We start from the raw sequence: 23,216 nt of genomic DNA, 5'->3' as shown, positions 1-23,216 counted from the left end.
ACCTTTTTCCCAAAATAAAAATAAAAATATTAAGAATCTGGCAAGCTGCTATGACATATCACATTCCTGTACAGCCCCCCCCCCCCCCACCCCACTACCCATATTTAAAACGTACATTCTTTGACAAAGCTTTTGTAATTCAGGTTTAATATATTGATATAAAATATAATCATTATTTTATTGTGTTCTACAACATCCAGTTATACAGGAACAAAATTCCATTGTGGAGAAACTTGCTAGCTAACCCGGCAGCAAAATAGAACATATTGTTCCATGACCATCACTAAACTAAAGGTATACTGCTCCACCCTGTATGATTCATCTGTTAATATACTATGTGCTGAAGATCAGTCTAAGCTTATTTAGGAGTAAACTGTCAGAGGCACCGACTGGCTCGTTGCTCAAGAAAACAGTAAGCGGTAACTATTACCATAGCATAAGCTACCCCCAACTCTGAATGGTTTTTATTCCTATCCAGCAAGAAAATATTAGTGTTTCATGTGTGCAAGTACAGCTATAGATTTACCTCTCTTTGCATGCTATTCTACCGCAGAAAAATGACTAATTTTGTTCCTATTGCATGATGCATTTCATTCTAAAAATACTTGCCTCCCAGGAAACCAACAATGGAGTCACTGATTGCTGCGAACACCAACTTCTCCCTGGACCTGTTTAAGAAGATAAGTCCGATTAAGAAAGCGGACAACATCTTCTACTCGCCACTCTGCATCTCCTCTGCTCTGGCCATGGTGTACATGGGCGCCCGGGGCAACACAGCTACACAGATGTCCAAGGTGAGTTCACCCGGACACAGTGCCACTCTCAGACGTCCCAACACACTACTGCATTACACATTCTGTGTAAGGGGGAATGCTTACAGTACATTAGCAACCTCAGTATAAGTTATGTTGGAAGGCATTATCCATTGAGATGACTTACCGAATGAGTTATTCTTATGGACATCTTATGCAAAATAGCTGCTTTGCCACATGGTTTTTTTCCCCCACATTAAAATACTCTTATTTTTTATTTTTCATAGACTTAAAGGGGAATTCCACCAGACACTTTTATCTGTAGAAGAGTAGCTGCCCTCATGCTTAAAAGGTGCTCTCAGCTAGCTCTATAACTGTAGTGAGTGCAGAGATGTAGCCCCAAACTACTGAGCATGCTCCAGGTACCAGCTTTACTAAAGACTACGACAGCCGGTTACTTACAGTCCATGGACGGGTGTCACAGGTTGTCACTCTTACTGAATACAAACGAAGGGGCTGGGCATTATCACTTGGCTGGACATAGAGTGACGGTGTTGCCAGGCCTTTTGTTTTGCATGCTTGAAGGCTGGATATTAGCGCATGCACTGTGTTGTGGAAGAATAATGTAGCTAGCTATGATTTCAGAGTCTGTGAGTGAGTCATTACCATCTTACACAGCTTACCCCTTAGCAGGATGAATAATCTTAAGCACTCTGTCTGAGAGTAGGCAGAACCTGAGAGTGAGTCATTATCATCTTGACCTTTAGCAGGGTGAATAATTTTAAGGAACAGTGGGGATTTGAGGAGAGAGCTACACAGTTATAGCTGCATTATGACACTATCTTATGTTAAAGTTTAAAGGATGTGAACACTGTATTCATGTGCTAACTTTCTTGATTGAATTTTTTGTATATTTGAAATCCCAAAGCTAATAAAGTCACCAATGGCATGCTATTGCTAATGTACACATACGTTTCATATTAATGATACAATAAAATTTTGTTCAATTTCTCATTTAGAAGAGTGGCTGAAAGTCTTATATCCAGTTATTTGTATTGTATTTAAATATTTTTGTAAAAATAAGTGGTTGAACCAGAATATTATCTGGTTAGAAGTCAAAGTCAACTGGATGTTACGCTGCATGCTGCAACAGGATCATAAGTGTACAAGCACTTACAACAAGCAGTGGCTGAGTGCCCGTGTGGAATTCAGGTTATGACATGGGTGTGTACAGGGCAGGGCACCTCTTGTCTTTTGTGATGTCATTTCTGCACAGTTCTGTTTGAGATACATGTGTGGGTGGCTCCCATACTTGGGGCTTGCAAAGAGACTGCTACTAAATGTCCAATAATCATACTCTGTCTCTCAAATGCTCTCTATTGCAAAGTTTGTTGTTGTTTTTTTTTTTGTTTTGTTTTGTTTTAAGTATATGCTCAATCCGCATTATTCTCACAAGTTCGTAAGGATATGTTGACAAAACTTGGTATAATGCATACAGGATTATTCACACAATGTCATTTGTATTTACAGAAAAAAAGATGTCTCTACTTGTAACTGTCATCACAGTGTTGAAAATGTTGTTGATGCTGCAGGTGCTTGGCTTTATGAAAGAAAAGAAACCTGATCTTAACCCTGGACTGCTACAGGAAGCAACAGAGGTGTGTAAGGTGATAAAAAAGTTGCTGGTGCTGGAGTTACTAACTGGATGGAATCCCTATAAGTTGTGTTAAAAGTGGGTTTTGTATTAACAATTGGGTGACTGGTGAGCTATTTCTGAGGTACACTAGATGACCAAACATATCTGGATACCCCTTGGTCTGGGGCTGTTTTTCATTATTGGGCTAGTCCCCTTAGTTCCAGTGAAGGCAAATCTTAATGCAATGACATTCTAAATGATTCTGTGCTTCCAACTTTCTGGGAACTGTGTGTGTGTTTGGGGTTGACAATGCTAACGGGCACACATTGAGGTCCATATATGGTTTTGTCAAGTTCAATATGGAAGAACTTTAATGGCCTGCACAGAGCCCTGACCTCAACTCATTCCAACACCTTTGGGATCAATTGGAAAGCCAACTGCGAGCCAGGAGTAATCGCCAAATCAGTGCCCGACCTCACTAATGTTTTTCTGGCTGACTGGAAGAAAATTCCTGCAGCAATGCTCCAACATCTAGTATAAAACCTTCCCAGAGGAGTGGAGGTTGTTACAGCTGCAAAGGGTGGACCATCTCCATATTAATACCCATAATTTTGGAACAAATGTCAGATGTCCACATACTTTTGACCATGTAGTGTACTTCTGTTAAAATGGAACTTGCTAATGGACTAACCAAATTGATTATTTGAGTTGGATTTATACATTTACATGTGTTAGGAAGATAAAGTGTTTTTTTTTTTCAGAAGACATTGAAGCAGTTTTATACCTTGCTTGTACATTCTGTAAGGAAACCATTTTACAGAGTCTCAAAGTCTTTTTCTGTACCTGTCTCCAGTCTCTCCACTCTCACAAAGCTGACGATGACATTCATGCTCTATTCGGCAAACTGATGTCTGAACTAAACAAAGAGGGTGCCCCGTATGTGCTGAGCCTGGCAAACCGCTTATATGGGGAGCAGTCCTACAAGTTTGTGGAGGTAACATTCTTTGTTTATAGGTGTAGTAAGTTTGGAGAAACTAGCAAGAGAGAGCTAGATTTTGAAGAAAGAAAGAAAAACATTCCACCCTCTCCTATCAGCTCTCCTTCCAAAACCCCTCCCTCCAGACACATGCACATGCTGTGTACTGGAGAGAGAGCCATGTGCAGTTCTGTCATACAACAATCAGTTGGATGTCACTGTGGGCAATTTCATATAAATCAATGTTTTTGTCATCTTATTTTTGCAGAACAATATCTTGGCTTTCATAATCTGTATAATGCCAAATTCATAAAATATAAAATATAGTTTTAAATGTAAGGTGGCTCGCTAGCACCAGAGTTTTGTGTCATTTTGAGGCTAGCCAGCTTGTCACTAGTCACAAGTCACATCACATCAGCTGCTTTTGCAGCTACAAGCTAATTTATTGGCTGATTTTACAAAAAAAAAAAAAAAGTCATTATCTGAATATCTTACTGTCAGATTCGGAGTAAAAACAATTGTTTTAAAGGTTTTAAACATAAGATGACAAGGTAGTACTGGAGTTTCCCGTTGTTTTAGCTTTAGCACTGTCTCTGCTCCCTCTTCTCTGCTCTTATCTGATCTGTGTATCGCTGCCCACCCTACCTGCTCTGGCAGTGCTGTGAACACACAGCAACATGATTGGCAGGTATAGCAGAGAACTGCCTTGATTGGTTGTTAAGATTCAGGTGTGATGAACCACTGACTGATAGTTAGGCTAAATCACAAACACAACAAAATCACTCATAGGAACTGGCACTTACAACACAAAATCTAGGATGTTAAGCCAATGTAAGACTTCAGTGTGCACATTACTTTGTGCATTGTGGCAAACTCATAAGTTGACCTGTGAGAACACTGAACCGTAGCTCAACTCATAATATGCATGCTAAGCATTGCTGAACTGTGCAGCTCTCATTCAAAGGCACTGTGTTTTTCACAAAGTTAGGCTTTTTTGTTTTCGGAGATAATGAGTCACCCTGTAGTTACTTTTCCCTTTTTAGACTATGGACGTGCATTTACATGCATACCTTAGGTGCAGGTTTGCATATTGCACTGAATTTTAGTACTGGTGTGAAATCGCTAAACCAGCACTATCTTTTATATGAATGGTCTGGACTAACATCCTTAAATCTACCTGGAACCATCCACTGGTATATACTAATTTTTAAGGCAATAATTAAACTGCGTTCTTCTTACCTCAGCTGTGTGCTCTACGGGAATTCCTATATGTATAGTACCGTATATGGTATTGGTGTTTGTTAAAGCTCTTTATATAGCACTGCACTTTAAAATAGCAGAAATCTACAAAAAGACCTTCAATTTGGCATGCTGATTATGAGCACATAATTCATGGAACAGTGACTGAAGACTTCTGCTGTTAATCCCTGCTGTTAATTCTCATGTTTACACAACTGTATAATAATATGTTATTGCCATTTTGCTTGTTTTCCTGGTAAAATAAAACAAATACAAATTAATTCATTTTCCTCCAAAAATTCCTTATGAGATTATATTTAACCTACAGAAAGCATTGGTAATTTTTGGCTGGACCGCAACAGCAGAGCCAGCCCTATACATGTGAATGTCTGTGACTGAGTCACTGAGTGATGAAGTTACACTGCGCATGTCTGTGACTGAGTGACTGAGTGATGAAGTTACACCGCGCATGTCTGTGACTGAGTGATGAAGTTACACCATTGGTCAGCCGGTTCGGTCCAGCCATATACTAGGTTTTGACCTGGTCTTGTTAGGTGAAAGCCAGGCAAGAACATAGGATACCGTTAAACATTTGCTGTCATTGTGAATCTGTAGAAATACATTATGGACACAAAGAAGTCCTATCAGGCTGAGCTGGAGACCGCCGACTTCATATCAAAAGCAGAGGATGCCAGGGTGAAGATTAACAGCTGGGTGGAGAAGCAGACTAAAGGTAACTGCAGTTACAGAAATCTTTTTCATTTGAAATTTGCTGATATTCTGTCCACGTATTTAATGAATGTGAAGGCTTTACAGCAACAATCAGGCCTTGTTTAAATCATGAACCAGATTAAAATGTCTTTAAACATGCTTAACATGTAGATAATATAGTGCAATATTATAGATATTGTATTGAATTTATTTTTATTTTAAATGCATAGGTACTGTCACACCATGTGTATTTCACTGAACTGATCGTGTAGTGTAGGAGCTTCAGTAATCAAGAGATTTCTTTGGCTTTTCCAGTTATGAAGTAACATCTCTTTCACCTTCATGATACAGGATATTTGGCATCTGAAAGCTTTCTTTATTGTTGAAAGATTTATGATCTGCATTTTACATTGTAGGTATTGAAGGTTCCATTTGTGCACTTTCCACACCCCTGATGATGAACCACACCTGCATTATTCAAAGCGTAATGCACTGTATCTGTAGCAATATATCTTACTAAATATACTTGTGTGACACAGTCACAACTGTACATCTTCCCTGGATTATTCTTTCTTGTAGAGAAAATCAAGAACTTGCTGTCAGAAGGGACTGTTGACAATATGACCAGACTAGTGTTGGTGAATGCTATCTATTTCAAGGGTAATTGGGACAAGAAATTCAAAGAGGCAGACACAAAGGAAGTGCAATTCAAACTGAATAAGGTAACTGCTCTTCCTTACTCAGTTTACATATTACTGTGGCCTACACTGACATAGAGAAGGGTTTTGTTTATCCCCTCTGATGTTCAGTCACAGGTGTTACTTGGCTACTGTAATTTCTTGACATCAGTTTCCAAGATAATGTTGAAGAAGAACTGACTCCAGACAAAGCATGATCGTGCCTGCGTGTTGCAGTGTCAGCCAGTGATCCAGCCTTACCATAAAGTGAAATGTTTCACTTCATGAATGTTTAATGATTAATTCAGCTTTATTTTCTTGTGTTTTATTTTAGAACTTTATGTTTTACAGTGGTATGCAAAAGGATGGGTACCTCTGGCCAAATTGCATGTTTTGTTGATTTTCTAAGTGAAAAACAACCTCTTCAGGGCACACACTTAACCATGACATATGTCTGGAATGTCACATCACCTACATATCACTGCTTTGATTTCGAAAAGTATATCTGAAAGCTCTGTGCCATTTTGAATTTTTCAGAATGAAAGTAAGCCAGTGCAGATGATGCACCAGGAGGCCAAGTTCGGTTTTGGGTTCATTCCAGAGGTTAACTGTCAGATTCTGGAGATGCCCTATGTTGGTAAAGAGCTAAGCATGCTCATTATTCTGCCCCAAGAGATTGAAGATGACTCCACAGGGCTTGTGAGGGTAAGACTGAATTTGGTGTACAATAACTTATTAACCTCTATAATAATGCCTACAAGGCAGTCAAGTCATTACCCAGTGGTTTCGGACTTGGCAGAGTATGAGAACATGTGGTATTATATGATAGTTTTCTAGCCTTTGACAATCCTTCACTCACAATTGGACCAATTTCTCATTTCCTTCTGCAGTTGGAAACGGAGCTCACGTACGCGAAGCTCATTCAGTGGACGCAGTCTGACAAGATGGAGAATCGTAAGGTAAATGTGGCTCTGCCCAAGTTCAAGATGGAAGAGACTTATGACCTGAAAAAAATTCTGGTCAGTATGGGCATGGAGGATGCCTTCGATTTGTCCAAAAGTGACTTCTCTGGCATGTCTCCCAACAATGAACTGGTGGTGTCCAAAGTGGTGCACAAGTCCTTTGTGGAGGTGAATGAGGAGGGCACAGAGGCCACTGCTGCCACTGCTGCTGTCATGGCGGTCCGATCTGTCAATCTACCAGTTATGTTCATCGCAGACCATCCCTTCCTGTTCTTCATCAGACACAACCCCACTCAGAGCATCCTCTTCCATGGCCGTTTCTGCTCCCCTTGCTCAACAGATTCCAGTTTCAAACCAGAGTCTAAACAAAAAAAGTCAGTACTGCAATGCCATTTGTTTTAAAAAATGTAATCGACTAAATCATGCTTCTTTACAATATACAGTTTCTATTCCATGGTATCCCTTTTTAAGTTTAATGCATTTAATTAATTTAATTAATTATATTTTACTTACTGAGAAACTGAAAAAAAAACAAGCAATAGCCAATATCACATTTCACATTTGTGAAAATAAAAGTATGCTAAACTACTGTTTAGGTTGCCTTATTAACTTGAGCTACTCAGTCATTGCACCAGAGGAGTATTTGTCATGCAAAGCCAGTTGAGGCAGAATGCTGGTGCCCAGTCAACCAGAAGTGACACTTAAGCAGTAATGATTAAGCTACAATCTCTGCAGCCAGTTTGGGGGAGAGTAGAAAAGCATGCACTCTCCTCTGACGTGTATTTGCCAGCTGACGTGTATTTGATGTCAAAATGACCATTGAACATTTACCTACATTCAATGGTGAAGGATTAATATATGCAGTGCACTCCAAATGTGTGGTAATAGTAGAGTGAAATTAGTTATTTTTGCGATGTCCTTAAGGTACTCGTATTTGTGATCAAAAGATGAATATGAGACAAAAATACAGACAATCAGCTTTAATGTCATGGTATTTACATGCATATATGTTTTACCATTTTACAGAAACTTCTGTTTTTTTCTTGAGTCCCCCATTTTCATCTGTGCAAAATTAAGTTAACAGAGGACTGACAGGTGTTAACTGTTGCTAAAGTGTTTCCTTTTGCATGGATTGTTCACATATAAAAGAGCAGGGCACTGTCTAGCCTTCGCTTTATTCTTGGTTTTTATCAGTGGAGATTTATTTGGGAGTCAGTTTGCTTGAAAACGAAAGAAACCACTGGCGGGCTCAGAAAAAATAATCATACAGATTGTCCAAGGAAGACAACCGCATTTGATGGCCGACAAATCCTTTGAGCTGTGAAGAAAAACTCAATAGTGATTTCACCAACAGTCTTCAGAGGGTGACAATATCACAAGCCGCCATACGCAGAAGACTTTCAGACTTGCAGGATTTCATTGCCTTAAATGATTTTAAAGCTCAAATCAATGACCTTTGAAAGAAGGAGCTGGGAGAATGTCGATGTTTTACTATATAGTATGTGATGTTATAATCATATAACTAAGCCTTTTAGTATTCTCTCTACTAAGCCTAACCTTCCCTCTCCATTTTACCCTTTCCCTCCCCCCATATTTTCCCCTGCATCTCAAATTAAATTCATCTTCTCACACTGCTTTGAGTTTTTATGTTTTTGCAAATGTCTGCGTTGTGTTGTCTATTTTCTATTACATGCTGCCATTTTGGCCATGTCTCTCTCAAAAAAGTGATCCTTGATCTCAACAGACTTAGCTATAATAAAATGAATGGAGAACAGAATTATAGAGGCTACACTGCAACATGCAAACCTCTCATCAACAGCAAGATTCTAAAGGCCAGATTATAATTCACTGAAAAATACGGAGACGAGCCAGAAGAGTTCTGGAACAAAGTTCTATGGACAAATGAGACCAAAATAAACCTTTAACAAAGTGAGGGGAAGCTGAAAGCACAGGGAAAGAAAGGAACAGCCCATGCTCCAAAGCAGCCCCCCTCATCTGTAAAATATTGATGAGGTAGTGTCATAGCTTGGGCATGTATGCCTGCTTCTGGCGCAGGCTTACTCTTTATTGATGATATTTAATGAAGGATGGCAGACGTCGAATGAATTTGAAAGCACACAGATAGATTCAGTCGGGCTGTGCACAAAATAATTCCTCCAACCTCATCAGCCCGCGCTTAAGACTGCAGCAAGACAATGACCCCAGACAGGCTGCCACACGGGGTAATTTAGAGTCTTTGCCTACCTGCATGTCTTTGGACTGTGGGAGGAAACCAGAGTACCCGAAGGAAACCCACACGGACACGGAGAACATGCAAACTCCACACAGAAAGACCCAGGCCGGGAATCGAACCAAAAACCTTCTTTCTGTGAGGCGAGTTCTTTCCTTCAAAAACTACAACGAGACCTGGGCACAGCCGCGCAATGAGTGTCTTAGGCACGTCTACTGCGTGCCGTTTGTGCCTCTTGACTCGCCGTAGTAAAACAAGGAAGAACATACGACAGCTGTACGATGTGGGCGTGCGTCGCTGACAAGTGCCACTCCTTCCGTGAAGTAATAGCTGAGTTTCACGCATATCTCAGGTTGACTGAAACTTAACTCTCCAGCACGATAACAAAAAGTAAGTTCAACCTCTTTAGACTTTCAGTGAGACATTTAGCGCGATCTTCTATAGACAATTACACCTTAGCTTCTCAATAGAGTAACAGTATCAGCTAACGAGGAAAATATGAATTTTCAATTTCTGCTATTTAGGTTTAATGTGTAGATTGAAAAACTAAGAATGATTTAATCGTGTTCTACAGCTGGTTGTAAAGCTAGTTAATCTTTACGTCCAGCCATAGAACTAAATGCTGCTTCATGCTGTTTTCACGGAGCGAAGGCATTTTGCTCCACCCTGTAGTAGGATTCATGATTCATTTGCTAGTTTTCCCTCTGTGGTGCTGAATACCACTGTAAGCTAGTTTTGGAGTGCGCTGTCAGAGGCTGTCAGTATTACAGTACCCATGACTCTTTTCTGCTGTTCATAGACATTTAGGGAGATTCTCGTCATTCAGAGCAGTCCAAAAATAGAAAACTTGGATTTTTGCGGCTGGATGTTACATCTATTTAAGAAATTTCAGAAATGCGGATATTCAAGACAAACCTAGTAGCTTAAGCCTAGGCCGTGTCTGAATAAGCGCACTTGCCTACTATTGCGGATAACTGTTGAGTACACTGGATGAGAAAGGTGTTCAGCTAGGCGAAATTTTATCTAAGCCTAAATGTGGCGTAGCGTAGCGTGGGCCAGGTTAACTGAGTGTTAGTTGTGTAACAAAAAACCTAAGTGCAGTGAAATCTTTTTTTTTTTTGTAAATGACGCTCTTGCCACATTTGTGCAGGTAATGCAAACTAAGTTGAATATATCTAAGCATTGCCCATTCTCTGGATGCGGAGAAAGCAATATGCTTTTTTCTTATAAATAAAAAATAAAAAAATGAAGAGAACTTCAAGAAATGGGTTTTATTTATTAGCAGGCACTGCAATATTACAATAACCTGTACAGGTTTTGCATTGCACATTATTGCCTGGAACTTGTCGCATAATGCAGTGGATCGGTAAGTAGGCCTACTGTTAGATAGCGACAATTAAATAGCTTTCAAGCTTAGACATGTGGAATCAAAGACTTTCTTTTTTTCAGGTATAATGTCCAGAGTTTTAGACTGCTATAGAGTCTAATGTTAGTGTACAGTAGCTCAGTGTTACAACCGTATTGCACATACACATGATCTTCAGGTTTCACTATACAATAGTAAAGCCTAATTTGTGTTGCTTTCTTTTGTTGATAGTCTAAGGTTACTGCTCTAACCAACTGTAACTTAGCTAGCGATGAGGAATGGTTTACATAGGGCGTGTCTTATGGATATGAATGTTTGTGAGCATAGGACACGCCTACCCTACCCTTATCTGCTGAAAAGATCACAATAATCTAATAGTGTTTATAACAATTTAATTATTATAATTTGATTAAAAACCTGAAAGAAATCAATTGTCACTTCTGGTGAATATAACCACAATTTGTATCCAGTTGCCTGAAACCTTTAAAATGCATATGTTTAAATGTGTTTGGTCAGTTACCTGAAGTAATCGATTTTATAGAAGGAATTACCATCATAGTCTACCTGCTTGAACTTTGTGTGGATAGGGACTGTTGGTAAAGGTACATTGGCCATACAAAGATAAGAGTTGATAAGAACTGTTTACTTTACATACTATTTCACAAAGGAAAAAGATGTTGCTCCTATTGCATGATGCATTTTATTCTGAAAGTTGTGCCCTACCAAGAAACCAACAATGAAGTCACTGACTGCTGCAAACACCAACTTCTCCCTGGACCTGTTTAAGAAGATAAGTGAGAGTAAGAAAGTGGACAACATCTTCTACTCACCACTCAGCATCTCCTCTGCTCTGGCCATGGTGTACATGGGCGCCCGGGGCAACACAGCTACACAGATGTCCAAGGTGAGTTCAGCCGGACACAGTGCCACTCTCAGACATCCCAACACCCTACTGCATTAATACATAGATACATTCTGTATGAGGTAGTAAGCTTACTGTACTTCAGCAAACTCAGTGTAACAGTTATTCTGGAAGGCATCAACCACTTATTAGATTTCTATATAAATATATTTATATGCAGACGAGTGGCAAATAAAAAAAAAACCTGAATCAATGAGTGGAGAAACATAACAAATGCAGATGCTTCCATACGGGTGTACTGCATGATAAAATTAAGCAATTAACATCCATTCATGCTCTGTGGCATGTATAGAAATGCTGAGCAGGCTTAGTTGACTTTGATATCGGATCAAGATGGCAAGAGGGAAAGATCTAAGTGACTTTGAAAGAGGGTTCATTATTGGGGCACGGATAGCAGGAGCTTCAGTCACAAAGACTGCTCAACAGGCTAGTGTTTCAATGGGAACAGTGACTAAAGTGACATTTGCATTTACATCTATGGGAAAGACATCAGAAAATAGGGTTGGATATTATGGACAAAAGTGCACATTCGATGACTGTGACGCTCATGCATTAGTACAATATGTAAGGAAAAACTGAAGAGTAACTCTTCCTCAGGTGACTGAGAATGTTATTGCAGGACATGATCAGACTGTCAGCAAGAAAGTTTCGACGACAACTACATAGAGAGGGATATTATAGTAGGGTTGCAGTGCATAAACCTGTCATTACAAAGACTACGGAGATGTGGAAACAGTGCTATGGTCAGATGAGTCATCCTTCATCATATTCTCCACAAGTGGGCGAGTGCATATGTGGTGTGCACCAAGAGAACGGTACAGGCCTGACCGCCAGAGTGAGGAGGTTCGGTGGATATGTCATGCTGTGGGGGGCATTTTCCTGACATGGTTTGGGTCCGCTTGTCCCCTTAGAGGGAAGGGTCACTGCAAATCAATACAAAGTTATTCTGAGGGATCACCTTTATCCTATGATGAAACATTTATATCCTGATGGGACTGGTCTCTCCAGGATGACAATCCACAGGGCACAAGGGGTCACTGAATGGTTTGATGAGTATGAAAATGATGTGAATCATATGCTACGGCCTTCGCAGTCACCAGATCTCAACCCAATTGAGCAGCTATGGGAGATTTTGGACTGACGTGTTAGACAGCGATTTCCACTGCCATAATCAAAACACCAAATTAGAGAATATCTTTTGGATGAATGGGGTTCCATCCAAAATGTCCAAAGTGTCTGGTGATGAAAGATGGGGATTGTACTCTGCATACAGATGGGTTATTGTGTTATATGGGTGTGTACTTGCACTGTAGCATGGCGGGAGGCTTAAGTTTCTATTGACTTGCTGCGATTGGGAACAGAATTTTGACTAACTAAATCAATAGGCATTAGTGATGATGAATGAATATTGTGAGGAGAAAAATGTTGTAAGAAGAAACTTGACCTTTCAGAAAATTGTCTTTGTGTTAAAATGCGGTCCTGATTCATTGTGAGCATGTTATTTGATTAACTTTCGTGACCATTCAATTGCACTGAAGTGAGTAATCTGCACATTTCTTTAGATAGCACTGTAGAACTGTCATAATGTTTTTTTATTTCTGTTCCTCAGCTAAATGTCCACTAACTGATTAAGACCATAGGAGTGAGTCCAAGAGTTTGTATTATGTTCTATTTCTTATCTACAGTAGTGGCTGAAAGTCTTGTATCCAGCTATTTGTTTTATTTTCATACACCATTGTAAATTTGTAAGGTTGAACCAGAATATTATTTGGTTAAAACTAAAGTCAACTGGCTGCTAGACAGACTGCGGGTTGCAACAGTGTATTGTCATAAGGGCAGTCTTACAACATGACACACATTGCAACATGCAATGACTAAGTGCCCGTGTGGAATTGAGGTTATAAAATGGGCGTGTTCAGGGCTGGGCAACTCTTATCTTTTGCACAGTAATTTATACACCGTGCTGTTTGAGGTACATTTGTGGGTGGCCCCTGTTACTACATGTCCAAGAATTATAGAATTATACTCTGTCTCTCAAATATTCTCTGTTGCAAAGCCCCCCTCCCCAAGTATGTCCAATTTACAGTGCTCTCATGAGTTTGTTAAGGATCTGTTGACACAAGGCTTAGTATTTATATGCAGGACTTATCCTACACTATCATTTGAATTTCAAGAAAAAAATATTTCTCTACTTGTAACTCAGTGTCATCACAGTGTTGAAAATGTTGATGATGCTGTAGGTGCTTGGCTTTACGAAAGAGAAGAACCCTGAAGTTAACCCTGGACTGCAACAACAAGTACAAAAACCCCAGCTTCAAAGGGATATGTTGGAGGTGATAAAACAAAGTTACTGCTGCTGGAGTTACTAACCACGATGGGGTGCCTATTAGTTGGGTTAACAATGGGTGTTGGTTGGGTGACTGGTGAGCGATGGTTGAGGTCTTGGTGTTTTGCCTTACCAATTTGCTACAGAGTTTGTCTTTACCTTTAACTGTGCTCATATTTTTGTGTACTTTTGTATTTAACATTTAAAGACAAAACAATGTCTTTAAATGTAATTCTCAAGTATCTAATGGTATACTCATAACTGTGTTTTCTGATAAATAATGAGCAAAGAAAATAATCTTTGTTATAGACTAACAGACAAAAAGACAAACTCTGACAGTTTTGTTAAGGGCATTTTTTGTTTTTTTAATAAAACGCCATTATTCCTTCTTCCTTGTTGTTCTTTTGAATTTTTAGGGTTTAATAAAGACCCAGTTACCACTTTTTGTGTCCTATTGCTTATATGAAATAAAATACTTGTTTTACAATGGAAAGTGCTAATGGCACAATCAAAGGATTCATTTCAGTTATATTTGCATATTTAGATTTAGATAGATAGTGTTGGTAAGATTTTTCCAAAGCGGAGGAACTGAAGCAGTTTTATGCCTTGCTTGCATTTTCCAGTGTCTGAAATTATTTTTCTGTATCTGTCACCAGTCTCTCCACTTTCACAAAGCTGACGACGACATTCATAATGGATTCAGCAAACTGACGTCTGAACTCAACAAAGAGGGTGCCCCGTATGTGCTGAGCATGGCAAATCGCCTGTTTGGGGAGCAGTCCTACACGTTTGTGGAGGTAACATTCTAACCAAGCAGATCATAAGTAGACTTCAAGATTGGGCTTATTTGTTCACAAATCTGGCACATTGTCAACAATATATATATTTTTTTCATATTCCTCAGTGAAAGGAGAATTCTGTTGTAATATAGCACTAGGCCTGACTGCCTGAAGAGTGTGTAGGTAGTGCTCCATATAGATAGATTTATGGAAAAAAAAATATGTGAACGATGCTCTAGCCACTTTTGTGCAAGCAAGCTAAGCTGGAAATACATAAGCAATCACCTTCTCTGGATGCTCAAAAACCCATATGCTTTTTTCTCTTTCAAAAAATGAAGAGACTGAAATTGAGAAATTAATTTTTAAAAGTTGAGTTAAGGCTTTTGGAAATAAAACTTTTTTTTGAGACAATGAAGAGTCACACTGTGGTCACTTTTCCCGTTTTAGACTATGGGCATGCATTTACATGCATACCTTAGGTGCAGATTTGTATATCGCACAACATTTAAATCGCTAAATGCTAAATTGCTAAACCACCACTGTCTTTTATATGAATGGTCTGGACTAACATCCTTAAATCTACATAGAACCATCCACTGGTATATAATTATTTTTAAGGCAATAATTAGGCTGCTTCCTTCTTACCTCAGCTCTGTTCTACGGGAATTCCTAAAGGTATCGCCTTCATTCTAGTGAAATGGTACTTTTTTAAATGACTGGACTCTGGACTACACTGTACAATTGGAACAATCCACAGAGAGACCTTAAACTTGACATGCTGATTATAAACACATGATTCATGACACCGTGACTGATGTGTACTTCTGCTGTTAATCCTTGCTGTTCATTTTCCTGTTTACACTGTAAACTGTATAATTAACTGTATAATAATATGTTATTATTATTAATATGTCATTTTTCTACCAAAAATTTCTTGTGAGATTATATTTAACCTCTGGAGAGCATTGATCATTTTTAGGTGAAAGCCAGGCTAGAACACAGGAAACCTGTAAACGTCCACTATCTTTGTGAATCTGTAGAAATACATTATGGACACAAAGAAGTTCTATCAGGCTGAGCTGGAGACTGTTGACTTCTTATCAAAAGCAGAGGATTCCAGGGTGAACATCAACAGCTGGGTGGAGAAGCAGACTCAAGGTAACTGCAGTTACACACCCATGTGCAGGCGCAAGAGACTTTCTTTTGAAATCTGAACTACAGATTCCACTGAAATGATCAAGATGAGGAAGACTGTTGGCAGTTATCAGTTCACATAGTTTTACCTCTTGTTTGATGTGTTAATGAATGTGAAGGGTATACCGCAACAATTAGGCATTGTATGAAATATAAGCCAGACTAAAATATCTAGACATGCTTAACATGTAGGTAATGTGCAATACTAGATAGATAGATAGATAGATAGATAGAAACTTTATTGATCCCGTAGGGAAGGTTTCCAGTGAGTACAGCACCATAAGTTAAAAAGTTAACAAGTTAAACATCACACACCAAACATAGAGATAGTAACAATATACAGAAAATAAATAAAGAAAATAAATAAAGAATAAAGTAGCAGTGGTTATATAAAATAGCAGTGGTTGTTCCAGTTTAATTAAATAGGTAGTAAACAATAAATAATGAGACTGTTCAGTGTGATGATGATGATGTTCAGGTGATCAGGCCTAACTCTACTTCCTCAGACCTCAGACCTAACCTATCCTATCCTACTATATATATTATGTTCTATTTGTTTTTTGAAATGCATAGATACTATGACGCAATGTATCTCAGTGAAATGACCATGCAGTGTGGGAGCTTATTCAGCGATTTAGAGATTTTTTTCTGCCTCTCTTTTGTCCTTGGGATACAGAATATTTGGCACCTGATGGCTTTCTTTGTTGTTAAAAACTTCATGTTCTGCATTTTGTATTGTAGGTGTTGTCTGTTTGAGCGTATCTCATACCCCTTGAAGATGAACCACATCTGCATTATTCAAGATATAATGCATCATATATGTAGCAGTATTTATCTTACTAAATATGCTTGTGTGACACTCCCATCTGTACATCTCCACTGGATTATGCTTACTTGTAGAGAAAATCAAGAACTTGCTGCCGGAAGGGACTGTTGACACTCTGACCAGACTAGTGTTGGTGAATGCTATCTATTTCAAGGGTGATTGGAGCAGCAAATTCAAAGAGGCGGACACAAGTGAAGTGCCATTCAAACTGAATAAGGTAACTGCTCTTGCTTACTCAATTTCCAGATTACTGTTAGGCTGCAAAAGAATTCAGAACTGTGGCCTACACTGACATGGAGGTTTTTGTCCCCTGTGATGTTCAGTCACAGGTGCTGCTCAGACACTGCATTGTGGTGTGGTGTACAAGCACCATTTTGCAATAAAAATGATCCCACAATGAACTTCTTTTTGACCATTTCATTTTTAGACACTTGAAATTGGCACGTGCCCGGATGTAGATGTCAAAGCCTATCTCAGTGGGCCAGGGTAAAATAATTGTCTGGTGGCAAATTTAAATTGTTACGTTTTCTTCGAAAAAGAAGCGTAGTGTTAGGTGACCCAAAATAAAATTATTCTTTTTAATTGTTTAGCTTGATCAACGTGAATGTGTAATGAAGAATAATCGATCATTGATTAATCGTGAAGATCCCTAGTTCAGATAAACTGCACTTGTTTGCGTTAAATTGAACCTGTATCTTGATATGCCCCATAGATGCTGTTATAAAGCTATTGTCATTTGGATGAAAGAAAACCTCTAAGAAAACAAAAAAAATACTTCACAATGAAGCAGCTGAGTAAAATACTATCAGAACCAATAGGAATTGTGGAAAATATTATGAAAACCTAGGTTGAAGAAAAAAGGAATTATCCTTTAACACACTCTCTGTTGGGTACACACTTGAAATGATTTGTCTCTGCAATATCATATAACATACTGCTTTTGCTTTTGATATTGAAAAATATATCTGAAAGCTGTACTCCATTTTGAATTTTTTCAGAATGAAAGTAAGCCAGTGCAGATGATGCACCAGAAGGCCAAGTTTCGTATCACGTTCATTCACGACGTCAATTGTCAGATTCTGGAGATGCCCTACGTTGGTACAGAACTTAGCATGCTCATTTTTCTTCCCAAAGAGATTGAAGATGACTCCACAGGGCTTGTGAGGGTAAGACTGAATTTGGTATACGATAACTTAATGGCTTCTATAATAATGCATACAAGGTAATCAAGACAATACCCAGTGGTTTAAACTTGGCAGAGTATAAGAACGTGTCGTATTTTATAATAAGGAGTTTTCTAGCCTTTGAGAATCTCTCACTCACAATTCGACCAATGGCTTCTTTTCTCCTACAGTTGGAAACGGAGCTCACGTACGAGAAGCTCATCGACTGGACACACCCTGACATGATGGACAATCTTGATGTAAATGTGGCTCTGCCCAAGTTCAAGATGGAAGAGACTTATGACCTGAAAGAAATTCTGGTCAGTATGGGCATAGAGGATGCCTTCGATGTGTCCAAAAGTGACTTCTCTGGCATGTCTCCCAGCAATGAACTGGTGGTGTCCAAAGTGGTGCACAAGGCCTTTGTGGAGGTGAATGAGGAGGGCACAGAGGCCGCTGCTGCCTCTGCTGGCATCATGATGTTGCGATGTGCCAGGCCACCGCCTATTACGTTCATTGCAGACCATCCCTTCCTGTTCTTTATCAGACACAACCCCACTCAGAGCATCCTGTTCTATGGCCGTTTCTGCTCCCCATGAAGTCTTAAGCTTGACAGTTTCCAGTTATAACCTGGAGTCTAAAAAAAATTAAGTCTGCCTTAAAAGAATGTAATCAACTGAATCATGTTTCTTGTAGTACATGGCATTGATTTATTTCCATGGTATCCTCTTTGAAATCTTCTTCTGGATTAATACCAAAGAATATTTAATGCCTGTTTATTATATTTCACTCACTATGTAACTGAAAACCATATCTGCTAACCAATTTCATATTTGCGAAAATAAAAAATAAAAGTGTGGAAACATTTACTGTGTAGGTTGCTTTTGATGTCATTAAGGACCTGACATAATAGCCAATAAATGTTTTGGTCTCATTGCATATCTCCTCCCATAGTTTGAGGCAAATAAATATTCTCTCCCACTAAAACAGCCTCATTGAGTCTGAACTCCACCCAGTCAATCCGCACATAGGAACTGATGGAAATGTTCAGACTGATATAAGTTGATATTGCAGTAAACCCATACAATGTAGTCTGAAGCCATTCCACAGATTTACCTTTACAGTCACTTTAAATAAAAGTGAAAAGTCTTGATGCAACTGCAAGATGGCTCATCCTGTTTAAATACTGCATTTCCATGCATCACCCGGCACATAATTAGTCACAGTTTTAACCAGATACGGAGACTTGGTTGCATGATTGTCCTAAGTAACATCTTTGGGCACCAGCATTCTACCTGTATCAGCTGTGTGTAAAAAGTAATCCTCTGATGACTGACAGCTAAGTTAATGAAGCAATATTATTTGAAAAAAAGTTCTTGAAAACCATGGTTTATTGCTGAAGGAGTAAATATTTTGAATTTAATACATTGAATCATTGGGTCACGTGATGAAACCTAGCCTATCCCGGATATTCATTTAAGTTCTGTATGTTCCTAATGTAATACTTCCTCGTGGACAGAAAACCCAACAAGCTGACACTCACAACATCACTGCAAACTAACATCACAGGTAGACCCATAGATTGGGTAACGCGGCACTAGTGTGCAGAAAACATATTACCGTGATGCATGTGGTATACGCGCAGAACAAATCAATTAGCCGGTAGCTTGACTTCGTTTAGCGAAATGGAAGCGGGCTTGACGCCGGTGACAAAATAAACTCAATGTGTGATTATTTGACCTGCTTTCGAGATATTTCTCGAGATCATTGTTTGTCCTTAGGGGTGCATTATAATTAAATATTTTGGTAAACTTATTTTACCGCACGTCCAAGTTACCGACTGTCTAGTTTGGCACTGACATATACATCTTGTTAGTTTCCGCAACCATCTTTCTTAGCATTCTATCTGTCATGTTCCACACAGAGGTTCCACACCGTCTATGGTGGTTATCCGTTGTCACGTGATCCGGTGTTGTGCTTTCGCTTCCCGGAATCGACTCCTTAAAATTTGTAAAAATGAGAGAATCACCTTTTCCTACAACTTCATGGGATTGGCTGCACACAGATTTGATTTAGTTAGGTAGGTAGCATGCCAATTATGTCGTCTTATATTCAATGTATAGGTTCTTGATAGCTTTCGTGGTCGGTTCAGAGAGAACTTGCTTTCTGAGTTCAATGTGCTTACTCGACTAGCTAGCTAGCAGTCAATTTTGCATTTATGGAATCAAATCTGGCTTTACAGGAAAGCGCAGATTATGTATCGATACGCCCAGTTTTCCCATTAGGTTTAATTGTACCAAACCTAAGACACATTTACAATTGAGGTTTTGTGGAGACTAAGAAGCTAAATACAGCTTTGAACCAAGGAATTACAACGAATTCCATCATGGACTGGATGATGGCCACGTTTTTTAGAAAATGGTCGCTGTTTACTTTCGCGTTTTTCGTACGAGTTGTTTTGGTTGTTTTTGGAGTTTATCAAGACAAAACGATGATCGTAAAATACACAGACATTGACTATCACGTGTTTACAGATGCTTCACAATTCATCACAGAGGTTTGTTCACACCGGCTTTCAAACATAATGGTAGAACGGGGTATTTAAGGGGCCACTATGTGTACTGCGGTCATCAGTGGGGTCATTTTACCCTAGAGACATAATCGGATGGGTATCACAAAGTGCTCTAGATCAGTCATGGACCTCGTGGACGGTTCAGTTCGAACTAGAGGTGTCAGACTGAAGTCTTGGAGTGCCGCAGTCTCTGCCCGTTCTTGGTGTGTTTCAGAAAAAAAGTCTGTCCCACTTTCCCCCTTCATATTCTCTCTTACCCCTGTGCTGTCCAACAGGGAGCATCTCCGTATCGCAGAGCCACCTACCGCTACACTCCACTACTGGCATGGCTGCTGACCCCCAACGTCTTCCTCACACCTGTCTTTGGGAAGCTGCTGTTTGTGACGTGCGACGTGGTCTCGTCCTACTTCATGTACAATATCCTGCGAGCTCGGGGAATGAGCTGCCAGGCAGCCTGCGGGTACTGCTCCCTGTGGCTGCTCAACCCCTTGTCCATGGGGGTGTCCAGCCGTGGGAACGCTGAGTCCCTGCTGGCCGTGTTGGTCCTGAGCACGCTGAGCTGCATGGAGCGGAGGCACTTGGCCAAGGCGGCCTTCTTCTATGGCCTGTCGGTCCACATGAAGATTTACCCGGTGACATATGCTCTCCCCCTAGCTCTCTCCCTTCGCACACGGGATAAGGTCAACACTGGTGAGACCAAAATCCCCATGGGAAGGAGAATGGCTAGGTTCCTCCTGGGACTCCTAAACAGGGACCTGCTGCAGTTTTTTTCTATAGCAGGAGGAGTCTTCTGTGGGCTCACCCTCCTGTTTTACCACATGTGAGTTTACTCCTTTTCAACGAATTAGTTATCTAAGTTTGCTTGCCACAGCATTGAGAAATTGACAACTGAAGTTGTGGTTAGGCCACTTGATAAGACATGATGGAGGGAAATGTTTTTTTCCATCGCATCCTTATTTGATGTCAAGATTTCATTTATTGGCTATGTCATTCAAAATACATAATTTAATTGCTGAAATGGTCAGTGGTTAACTGTGCTGAAACGATCTCAGCTGGTCATATGGGTTCACTATGATTTTTTCTGACTTTTTTCTGGTTGTACCCACATGCGCGTCGGAAGGTATGGCTGGGAGTTCCTGCAGGAAACGTACCTTTACCACCTGACGAGGAGAGACATCCGCCACAACTTCTCTCCCTACTTCTACATGCTGTACCTGATGGCCGAGAGCAGCTGGAGCCTGGCGCTGGGCCTGGCTGCCTTCCTGCCTCAGCTGGCTCTTCTCCTGCTGGCATCCCTGGCCTTCCACTCTGACCTGGCCTTCTGCTGCTTCCTGCACACTGCCATCTTTGTCAGCTTCAACAAAGTCTGCACCTCCCAGGTACATTACCCACACTGCCCCTGTCCGCTGCAAGTAAAGGTTACCTGATCACTACACACCATGTATTTGCAGTCATATAGGAGTTGCTGATGTCATCATTATTATAATAATAAATTACTGTTGTTGCTTTATTGTAACCATGTGTAGTAGTTGCAGTTGTTATGTAGTTACTGTTATTAAAGTTTGAGAAGGGTTCAGTATTTAAACAGTGTTTCATTTTACTTTCCTGCAGTACTTCCTGTGGTATCTGTGCTTGCTGCCTCTTGTCCTGCCTCGTCTTACGCTGTCCTTGAAGCAGGGATTGGGTCTGCTTGTGCTGTGGTTTGCCGGACAGGTAAGGCTTAAGACACTCTTACACATTCTGTGGAGATCTGAAAGCATGGAAGCCAAGAAAACACATACACATCCCTCCTGTGGAATATGGAAATATTTGACTATGCTATTGTGTACAATGCAGGATGAAGAATGAGCTTTGTCATTTGGAAACCTTATGCTGCTGACTCAATTGTTTATGGCATTATTTGAGGTGGTGTTGTAAATGCATCTAAATCGTTTGCTAATATCAGACCAGAATATGTTTGACTGAAATGGACTTGTTTACCCTTTGGCTTACAGGGGATTTGGTTGGCACCAGCATACTATCTGGAATTTGAAGGGCAGAACACTTTTGTTCTAATTTGGCTTGCTGGCTTACTTTTCCTGGCAATAAACACTTTCATACTGGTACAGATAATTTCCCATTATAAACAAGAAGACATTTGGCATATCCAGAAATTGGACTAATACAAAGAAGCCTCTGGAAGTTTCTGCTGTACTTGTGGGTTGTATTATCTGGTGGAGAAGTGGTTTCAGTACATCTACTGACTTAAAAAACGGTATTACTTTTGAAATGTGTTTGTTTTATATTACTTTTTTGTATGTTGGGTTTATGGCCTACCAAAGGGCATTGCACTCAAGGTCTAAGATCAATTTGTTTATATGTTAATATTAATATAAAAATAAACCTTCCGATGAAGGCAGTTGTGTCCAACTCCTGTGACTCTTCCCTGTACTCAACTTGCTCTCAGTTCACTCACTGGGATACTACAACACACATGGTGTAATTCCTGTATGGGACAGTAGGTGGTAGCCAATGACAAGTGAACAGGCACTGATTGCCCTATATCCTCAGATGCCCCTGGCTTAATCAGTGAATGTATTTTCATGTACACAGATGGAATAAACAGTTTCCATTAGTTTTTATATAGGCCTAACGTCTATTATTGAATCCAGTATTGGTGTCTCACCTGCCCAGTGCTCTCTCGCAAGCTGCTGTCATGAATGAGATATGTGTGTAAATTTGGAAGCATTGCTCAGGCCCCAAACCGGGCTGGCTGGGATCTACCGCGTATCGCCTTCTTGTGCAAATGGGGTTAGCAAGGGCGAGGTACTGCTGTGGTCAGGCTCAGAATTTAGGGCGCAGGCACAGACTGCGGTCAGGAGGAGGCAGACCCCTTGCCACGTGTG

General features: G+C 40.0%; 3 protein-coding genes across 5 annotated transcripts; all 3 read left to right on the top strand.

The window, feature by feature from the left end:
• The first annotated feature begins 261 nt into the window (after nt 1–261).
• Nucleotides 262–8,584, top strand: LOC135253653 (leukocyte elastase inhibitor-like). Its single transcript, XM_064333227.1, has 8 exons — nt 262–412; nt 617–794; nt 2,345–2,401; nt 3,209–3,382; nt 5,219–5,336; nt 5,894–6,036; nt 6,529–6,696; nt 6,882–8,584. Exons 2-8 carry the CDS (start codon nt 627–629, stop codon nt 7,353–7,355), a joined length of 1,302 nt encoding a protein of 433 aa, XP_064189297.1. The 5' UTR covers nt 262–412; nt 617–626; the 3' UTR covers nt 7,356–8,584.
• Nucleotides 8,585–9,417: 833 nt separating this feature from the next.
• Nucleotides 9,418–18,626, top strand: LOC135253651 (leukocyte elastase inhibitor-like). 3 transcript variants are annotated; one of them, XM_064333222.1, is made up of 8 exons: nt 9,418–9,573; nt 11,262–11,453; nt 13,712–13,804; nt 14,454–14,594; nt 15,617–15,734; nt 16,671–16,813; nt 17,595–17,762; nt 17,951–18,626. In XM_064333222.1, the coding sequence occupies exons 2-8, from the start codon at nt 11,286–11,288 to the stop codon at nt 18,356–18,358; spliced, it is 1,239 nt and encodes a 412-aa protein (XP_064189292.1). In that variant the 5' UTR covers nt 9,418–9,573; nt 11,262–11,285; the 3' UTR covers nt 18,359–18,626. The 3 variants fall into 3 exon arrangements, with proteins under 3 accessions (XP_064189292.1, XP_064189294.1, XP_064189293.1); XM_064333223.1 differs by having other exon boundaries at nt 9,428–9,573; nt 11,277–11,453; XM_064333224.1 differs by lacking the exon at nt 13,712–13,804.
• Nucleotides 18,627–19,703: 1,077 nt separating this feature from the next.
• On the top strand, nt 19,704–22,740 carry pigm (phosphatidylinositol glycan anchor biosynthesis, class M). Its single transcript, XM_064333221.1, has 5 exons — nt 19,704–20,316; nt 20,607–21,151; nt 21,452–21,710; nt 21,943–22,044; nt 22,326–22,740. The coding sequence occupies exons 1-5, from the start codon at nt 20,146–20,148 to the stop codon at nt 22,491–22,493; spliced, it is 1,245 nt and encodes a 414-aa protein (XP_064189291.1). The 5' UTR covers nt 19,704–20,145; the 3' UTR covers nt 22,494–22,740.
• Nucleotides 22,741–23,216: the final 476 nt, after the last annotated feature.

Source organism: Anguilla rostrata, chromosome 4 (genome assembly GCF_018555375.3).
Source record: "Anguilla rostrata isolate EN2019 chromosome 4, ASM1855537v3, whole genome shotgun sequence".
NCBI classification, from domain to species: domain Eukaryota; kingdom Metazoa; phylum Chordata; class Actinopteri; order Anguilliformes; family Anguillidae; genus Anguilla; species Anguilla rostrata.
The sequence above is the reverse complement of the archived record's forward strand: the minus strand, read 5'-3'. Positions and strand labels throughout refer to the sequence as shown.